The sequence below is a fragment of the Balaenoptera ricei genome, chromosome X (assembly GCF_028023285.1).
Source record: "Balaenoptera ricei isolate mBalRic1 chromosome X, mBalRic1.hap2, whole genome shotgun sequence".
NCBI classification, from domain to species: Eukaryota; Metazoa; Chordata; class Mammalia; order Artiodactyla; family Balaenopteridae; genus Balaenoptera; species Balaenoptera ricei.
In genome coordinates, this window is record NC_082660.1 from 129,642,737 (window position 1) to 129,652,084 (window position 9,348).

Sequence of the window (9,348 nt, forward strand, 5' to 3'; positions counted from 1 at the left end):
TCTCAGTTAGAACCTACTAGGCTAGGCCCTACTCCCTGATTTCAAAGCTTACTACAAAACTACAATAATCCAAACAGTGTGGGGAATTCCCTGGCAGTCCAGTGGTTAGGACTCCATGCTTCCACTGCCAAGGGCGTGGGTTCAATCTCTGGTCCGGGAACTAAGATCCTGTCTCAGTTAGAACCTACTAGGCTAGGCCCAAGATAGGCCCAGTTAGAACCTACTAGGCTAGGCCCAAGCCTCATTATATGCTCATTGTAATATATTAGCATATGCCAAATGACACAGCCACCTGCACCATGACAGTTCCCAGGCCATAAAAGGCCAAAAAGTGGGCAGTGGCCCAAGTCCTGGAATCCCCACCCCTTCTCCAAAATAGTTGGAATGATCCTCCTACTTATTAGCCTATGAAATTACCCAGCCCATAAAAAACTAACCACTCCATATGTGGGGGCCCGTTCTCACCATCTGAGATGGCCCACACTCTGTCTGTGGAGTGTGTATCTCTCTCAATAAATCTACTTCTTACCTATCACTTTTCCTCTCACTGAATTCCTTCTGCAGTGAGACATAAAGAACCTGAACTTCATTAAGTCCTGAGACCAGGTGTGCAGTTTTACCTGGGAGATTGTGGATTTGAGTACCTTCCTAAGCCAGAGATTGTGGGTTCAAGTCCCATCTGAGGTGCAAGTCAGGTGGGTTCGAGTCTCATCTGAGGTGAGATTAGGTTCAAGTCCCAACCTGAGGTGCACGGTTTCAAAAACTACAATGAGGTATCACCTCACACTAGTCAGAATGGCTATTATCAAAAAGTCTACAAATAATAAATGCTGGAAAGGGTGTGGAGAAAAGGGAACCCTCCTACACTGTTGGTGGGAATGTAAATTGGTGCACTATGGAAAACAGTATGGAAGTTCCTTAAAAAAAAAAAAATAAAGTTACCATGTGATCCAGCAATCCCACTCCTTGGCATATAACTGGAGAAAACTCTAATGTGAAAAGATACATGCACCCCAATGTTCATAGCAGCACTATTTACAATAGCCAAGACATGGAAGCAACCTAAATGTCCATTGACACGAATGGATAAAGATATGGAATATATACAATGGAACACTACTCAGTTATGAAAAAGAATAAAATAATGCCATTTACAGCAACATGGATGGACCTAGAGATCATCATACTAAGTGAAGTAAGTCAAAGAAAGACAAATACCATATGATATCACTTACATGTGGTATCTAAAATATGATACAAATGAACTTATTTACAAAACAAACAGACTCACAAACATAGAAAACACACTTATGGTTACCAAAGGGGAAAGGAGGGGGGAGGAGTAAATTAAGAGTTTGGGATTAGCAGACACAAACTACTATATATAGAACAGATAAACAACAAGGTCCTACAATATAGCACAGGGAACTATATTCAATATCTTGTAATAACCTGTAATGAAAAAGAATATGAAAAAGATTATATATATGTATAACTGAATCACTTTGCTGTACACCAGAAACTAATACAACGTTGTAAATCAACTATACTTCAATTAAAAAAAAGAAAAAGAAAACCTCCTTAATATCTCTTCTAATATGTCTGTTGAATTCTTATACATGTTCCTGCACTTAATTTGTTGTCATTACGGTGCATAATGAATCTCTGGAAAATTTTGCCATACATTCATGAGAAAATGAGAGTGAAAAAGGTAAATAACTTTATCTTACAGACCCTGTGAAAGGTTGACCTAGAAAAATAAAAGAACTCACTCTTTAGTAAAGTGGTATAATGCGACATTATTGAACAAAACTCACTATTTCATTTTGAGCAAATTAGACCATAGATATATTAAAATGTAGTTGATAATATTTAGTTCTTTGTAAAAAAGATGTTGAAAAATTAGCAGGATGACACACTTTACAAAATAAAGTCGATCAAAGTTTGTTAGAATACAGTTCTTATTAAGAAAACTGAGGTGGCTCTGAAAAGATCCTTTGGTCTGCGATGCTCAGGTGGTCCGGAGGCAGCTCATTTGCCGGTGATGTACCGAAGTAGTGCCTTGGTGGCGCTGGTTATGGCGTGCTTGCCCCTCTTCCCAGGCAGCAGCAGGCGCACGGAGGTCTGCATGTCTCTGGAGGTGAGGGTGGAGCGCTTGCTGGAGCGGACCAGGCGCGCCGCCTCGTCGGCGATTCGCTCAAAGATGTACTTCACGAACGAATCCATGACGTTCACGGCCTCCTGCGAGAGGCTCAGGCCCTCCTGGACCCGCTGCAGCACCCTTCCGAAATAGGTGGCAAAGCTGTCGAAGCCGTCAGAGAGGCGGCGGCGGCTGCAGCGGCGGCGGCGGCTGCAGCGGCGGCGACGGCGGCTGCAGCGGCGCTTCGGGTTCTTCGGCTCGGCTTCCTTGGTGCCCGGGCTTTCTTCAGACGTCTCCTTGGTGCCCGGGCTTTCTTCAGACGTCTCAGACAAAGGCTCAAGCATGTCGGAATCGTCTTCCCCGCAGCTCAGAGGGAAGGACAGTGCGGCCGTCGAGGTCCCTTGGCCCGGTTTCTACTCCCTGCCTTCTATGACGTCACGGGCAATGCTCACATCTGATTGGATAAAATGCAAAGCAGGGAGGTCTGTCACTAAGGGACCCCCATGTCACCTGTGATTGGATGGCCCCCTGCTTGGCCTCCAGTCAGCCAATCACAGTGGAAATCTGGTGACTTTAAACTTTCCGTGACCTCTACCAGAAAATCTTTGAACTATGCCCCATGTAGGCAAAGTTCACCTCAGCTGATTTATGCCTACTATTTATGCATGAGAACTCTGAAAAGATGTCACCCAAGTCACCTACACTGAAGAAAAATCAGTTTGAGCTTCCTGAGCGAGTCTGACCTCCCTAACTCAAGTCGTCGCCGCCATCAGAATGACTTTAGCCACTTGGCGGGCCATTTTACTCCCACATAGTATCTTGTCTTTCCATGGCTGAGCCTCCGTGGCTTGAGCCGGAAGTCTCTGACATGGTCTGCAGAGTGCTCCTCGAAATCATGGGACATAATTGACCATCCACTGCCTCCAATTATGATCAAAACCCCCAGTGAATTAGAAAACATTGAAATCTCAAAGCCACATTGTCCAAAGTTGGAACACAAACAGAAATGGGAATACTTTTAAAATTAGTAAAAATACTTAAACATTTCTCAAATATAAAATTTTCTTAACATTCCTTAGGTCCTCAAAATACCCCACATGCTTGAATTTGTGAACAAACGTAAGAGTTGTTGATTGAAAACAATGATTAATTCTCTAAGAAAACACCATAGGAAGAACGGAAGGAATAAATGGGAAGTTCTTTAAAATAAAAGCGTATTTCTTGCAAGAATACATGACAATACAGACAAAGGCATTTCTTTAATGTGTTTCCTTACCAATAAATTGCAGAATTGGAATCAAAAAATGACTTAAGAAGAATTGAAAAAAAGGGGGGGGGGTTCATCAATGTGGTTTCACCTGAAATGGTCAAGATTCCAAAGCTGTGTCCATTTGCACTTTTAAAGAACTGCTATTTCTACTGCTCATGAAATGTTTCCAATTATGAAAGCGGAAAGCTCATCTTTATTACCAGAAAATGTAATATGGTGATAAAACCAGTGAAGGAAGCTTGCCGTTCCTTATTTCTAAAGAATCCCATTTACCAATGAAAATAAATACAAAAATCCCACTTGATGTGTTAGTAGTCAAATCCTTCCCTTACTTGTATACAAGGGACAAGAGACACATACAGTACAATCTCTGAATTCAAATCATTAACTTACAGTGATTAAAAACAAGCTAGCAAGCAAACAACAGGGAAGGAACCCCTCCAGTTTCCTCCACAATCTCCAAGTCTGAACCTCCCAAGAATGCTTTTATTTGTTTTTCCTTGGCCACTTTCCCACACTGGGCCAAAGGCTGTGGCTCACAAGCTTCCAGTCCATCACTGGCCGAACCAGTGAACAGGACCTGAGCTGCTCTCATTGGACACTCTTATCATCCAAGTGTTGCATAACTGCAGTATTTAGCTATGTCTTGTTTACTTGATTCTTCAAAGGAACTGTAATCATTATTGCAACTTTTGTGTACAGTCATTGTTTTACATTTACCTCTACTTGCTAAGTTATTCTATTAACATTCCTACCTGCATCTCAGATCATCTGCTGTGATCTTTTTCCATCTTCCTAAATTACATTCTTTAGAAGTTCCTTTAACATGGTGTCAGTTGATGTAAACACGATAAGATTTCATTTTTCTCAAGAGTCTTTAGTTCTCAGTTAAGCTCTAGAAGGAAGCCAGCACTGAGATGGGGTTAATTATGTGGGAATGTTAATCAATCAGGATTACCATCTGAGGATGGGATGAGACATATATTTATACCCTCCCCTTGTTCAGACATTGGATGTGACCGTCTCAGGAAGTCCCTAACTTTGGGCAAATTAGCTCTCTGAAGCTGAGGAAATACCTGAAAGGGTCAATGGCTGAGGATTAGCACCTGACTGTACTCTCAGCAGCCGGTGGAGCAAGTCTACATTTGAGTGTGGTTTGGGGAGGTCCATCTTCATGTGTAGCATAGCTTCACTATTAAATGATCCCTTGGCTAGATATGCAACTCTAGGATGACAGTTACTTTCTCTCAGCACTTGCTTTTGGCTTCAATTTATTAAGACAAAGAGGTCTGCAGTCACACTATTTGGTATTCCTTTTTTAGGCACTGCGTCTTTTTGTCTGCTATTTTGATCTCTAGGGTTACCTTGAAGGTTTACTATGATTTGTCAGGTCTGCTTCCTGAATGGAGGAACTTATGGCTTCCCCTAACTAACTCTGGGAATTACCAGCCATTTTCCTTTGAATAGTATTTTTCCAATATTCACCCAGTTTTATGCTTCTGGAATGCCTATGTGATACTTATCACCTACTTACTCCATTCCTTGAGTCTCTTTGCCTCACCTTTATCCTTTTTTTTTTCTTTTACTTTCTGTGAAGTATTCTATATTATTTCTATTATTTTATCTGTCTTCTAGTTCACCAATCCTCTGTCCAGCTATATCTCATTGGTTATGTAAAATTTCTTTAATCTTTTGTTCATATAATGAATGTTTGCATTTTCACAAAGAATACATTACAAACTTGGAAGGAATAGAATCAGATTCATCTGAATGACTTAGAGTAGCATCTCCAGATATTAGGGAACGGGGAATAGGTTTTTTTCTTGAACTTTTTGATTTTGATATTTCTGTACCATTTTTGGCTTTCCTCTTATGTTTTCAATGAATTCTGTAACAAAGATAATGTTGAATAAGTTTGATTGGGATATGTTTGCTATATTAATACTATTTTCCAGGGTTGCTTATAATTTCTTATTGAAGTAGTAAACCTGTTTCCCTCAATTAGTCTTTTTTATTGAGATATAATGGACATAAAGCATTAGTTTCATAATGATTCGATATATGTATATATTATGAAATGATCACCCCAATAATTCTAGTTAACAGCCACCACCACACACAGTTACAAATTTTTTTTCTTGTGATAAGAACTTTTAAGGTCTACTTTCTTAGCAACATTCAAATATACAATACAGTATTTAACTATAGCCACCATGCTGTATATTACATGTCTGCGAATTATTTAATTAAAATTGGAAGTTTGGACCTTACTTCAATCTTTACTGTTAACCATACCATTAGATCATAATTGCCCCTTTTCTTCAATCACCTTCTGAAGTGAGTGATCAGATGTACTCATTTTATCTTCCAGTCTTCAACATCAAAGCCCATTTTTCCTCTCTCTATCCTAGATTTCATATCTGTCATTCACCTTTGCACTCCCAGTCTTCACTGTCTATATGGTATATCTTAAATGGCATTTCACTAATCCTTCTATTCTATTTCTGAAATTTTAGGTGCAAAACACCCAAAGAGCTATAAAAATGTCCCAACAGATTCATTTTCTTAAAATAACTTCTCACATAATACAATATGTATGAGACTAGTATGCAAGATCAAGATTGGCAAAACATTTGTATGTCATATGGACAAACACTAGGATTTTGAAGCAGCGGTAGTGAGCATGATGGAAATAAAATGACTTACGCTGTGCATTCCAACTGGTTTACAGTTCTATCTTTGAAATGAGCATGGTTTCAAAAGAGGCTTTGGCTCCCAAAGTTTTGTCCCCTATGTGTATGACGATCTCAAGGCACTATTCAGAGGGATTTACTTGTAGTTGATCTCCTGACAATTTTCCTGATCACCTTGGAAAGAAAATTCTTCTTTTTTCAAGTTCTTTAATGAGATTTTTCTAATATTCCCGAATAATTTTAACTAATGACCCTCATGAAGGGGGTCCAATTATCCTAACTCCTTACTCTAATTTCCCAAGGAGAACTCTGGAAGTATAATGGCTCATCAGAGATCTTCCACAATGGGCTGAAAAACAAACAAAGAAATTTGTACCCAGTCCTGGATCAGCCGTTTCCTCCCTTCGTGCTGCACTACTTAGGAAAACAATTTCTAGTTTCTTGCCCTGCCCACAACCTTTCTCTTGAGTTCATACAGTTCTGCTAAAGCTACATAGATTTGTCTCTCCTGGAGGTTCCTGTCCCTCTTCTGATGGGTTCAAGGAAAGTTTTTTTTTTTTTTCACACACACACACTGTATTTTATTTTTACAAGAGATAAATAGACTGACACCAAGCATTGTACATGGCTGACCACAACAAAAGCAACAATGATTGCAATTACCAAACATGAAACACACTTATGCATTCTGCTGTATAACTTAGTCTGCTGTTCATTCCTTCAAGGGTGTTTTTATTTTTTTAAACATCTTTATTGGAGTATGATTGCTTTACAATGGTGTGTTAGTTACTGCTTTATAAAAAAGTGAATCAGCTATACACATACATATATCCCCATATCTCCTCCCTCTTGTGTCTCCCTCCCGCCCTCCCTATCCCACCCCTCTAGGTGGTCACAAAGCACCGAGCTGATCTCCCTGTGCTATGCAGCTGCCTCCCACCAGCCATCCATTCTACATTAGGTAGTGTATATATGTCCACGCCACTCTCTCACCTCGTCCCAGCCCACCCCTCCCCTTCCCCGGGTCCTCAAGTCCACTCTCCACGTCTGCGTCTTTATTCCTGTCCTTACCCTAGTTTCTTCAGAACCTTTTTTTTTGGTATATTTTTTAGATTCCATGTATATGTGTTAGCATACGGTATTTGTTTTTCTCTTTCTGACTTACTTCACTCTGTATGACAGATTCTAGGTCCATCCACCTCACTACAAATAACTCAGTTTTGTTTCTTTTTACGGCTGAGTAATATTACATTGTATATATGTGCCACATCTTCTTTATCCGTTCATCTGCCGATGGACACTTAGGTTGCTTCCATGTCTTGGCTATGGTAAATAGAGCTGCAATGAAAATTGTGGTACATGACTCTTTTTGAATTATGGTTTTCTCAGGGTATATACCCAGTAGTGGGATTGCTGGGTCGTACAGTAGTTCTATTTTTAGTTTTTTAGGGAACCTCCATACTGTTCTCCATGGTGGCTGTATCAATTTATATTCCCACCAACAGTGCAAGAGTGTTCCCTTTTCTCCACACCCTCTCCAGCATTTATTGTTTCTAGATTTTTTGATGATGGCCATTCTGACCAGTGTGAGATGATATCTCATTGTAGTTTTGATTTGCATTTCTCTAATGATTAATGATGTTGAGCATTCTTTCATGTGTTTGTTGGCAATCTGTATATCTTCTTTGGAGAAATGTCTATTTAGGTCTTCTGCCCATTTTTGGATTGGGTTGTTTTTTGTTTTTTATTGAGCTGCATGAGCTGCTTGTAAATTTTGGAGATTAATCCTTTGTCAGTTGCTTCCTTTGCAAATATTTTCTCCCATTCTGAGGGTTGTCTTTTGGTCTTGTTTATGCTTTCCTTTGCTGTGCAAAAGCTTTTAAGTTTCATTAGGTCCCATTTGTTTATTTTTGTTTTTATTTCCCACATGGACTTTTTGAATATATGAAACACTTGATCCAAAAGCAGCAGAATACACATTCTTTTCAAGCACACATGAAACATTCTCCAGGATACATCACATGTTAGGCCACAAAACAAGCCTTGGTAACTTTAAGAAAACTGAAATCATATCAAGCATCTTTTCTGACCCCAATGCTATGAGACTAGAAATGCCTCCACTTTTGAAGCACTGAATAACTATTTCATTCTCTCTCTTCTTCCATCCCTTCAGTCACTCTATATCCCTTGCATTATTCCATGTTCTTGTCCCAATTTTCTTTGCCTCCACATTTGTGCATAATGGAATTTCATCTGTTTTTGCTGGTCTCTCACCCATGAATGCTTACTACCTCTATCAATCAATCATATCAGAATCCTATTCAGACCTCAAAAGCTAGTTCATGGCATTTTGTCGTATCTTGCTTTTTTATGCTTCCACATCACTCTTTTTATACCTCCATTTTAGCTCTGATCATAGCTATCCTTGTAAGAGCTTCCATAAATGGCTCTCTTATGATTTCCTTAAGGTCAAGGATCACATCTATTCATGTGTTGTTTTCCCAATGCCTAGAATAGTGACTCACATGGCATAAGCATCAATAAATGGGTTGGAGTATATTTCCTCACAGGAAAGGAGAAATTAAATAAATGGCTACACTGTGATTAGAACAATGGACTAGTTTGAGATGCCACAAATGCTTGCCACCACTATAATAATGTTTTGCTTACATATCACTTTTCACTTTAGATCATATTCTTAAAAGCAAATTTTTACAAGGATTCTGGGAATTGGTGTGACTGCAATTGGAAATATTCCAAGGATTTTATTGAAGTAAGAGGCAGCACAAGAAACTGATCAGATGTTAAATACTATGAATATTACCTTGGGCATCTCATTTTAGTTCTGGTGAAATATGGACAAGGGAGTAATGTTTCAAAATTGCATATGGGATTCACATGCACAAAACCCATTATTTTCCCACATGTACCTGAAATAATGGGAGTAGGGACAGCTCTGCTTCTATGTTCCCTACACACATCTAAATAAGAATGAGACCACAGGGACACATGAGAAGTGCTCAATGGCTCTGCAGCCGTTTGTAATTCTTTCCTCAACAAATAATGTCATTCTCAGCATGAAAATACCAATAACATATGCAGTGAGGACTGAGAGTCAGAAATAAGTTCAGATAGGAAACTGAAAGACATCTACTTCTTTTTTATATACTTAGTCCAACCTGGGGTTTAAGAAAATATGATATAAGAATTTAAATATTTACCAAAAAAGAGTAAATTAGAAGATA

At 39.2% G+C, this 9,348-nt stretch overlaps 1 protein-coding gene across 1 annotated transcript; it reads right to left on the reverse strand.

The window, feature by feature from the left end:
* Window positions 1-2,031: 2,031 nt before the first annotated feature.
* LOC132357211 (late histone H2B.L4-like) lies at window positions 2,032-2,484 on the reverse strand. The gene has a single exon (XM_059910485.1). It carries the CDS (start codon window positions 2,482-2,484, stop codon window positions 2,032-2,034), a length of 453 nt encoding a protein of 150 aa, XP_059766468.1.
* Between the last annotated feature and the right edge of the window lie 6,864 nt (window positions 2,485-9,348).

Coding starts and splice junctions, on each gene's coding strand:
- LOC132357211 (XM_059910485.1), bottom strand. CDS start 2,484: ATGCTTGAGCCTTTGTCTGAGACGTCTGAAGAAAGCCCGGGCACCAAG.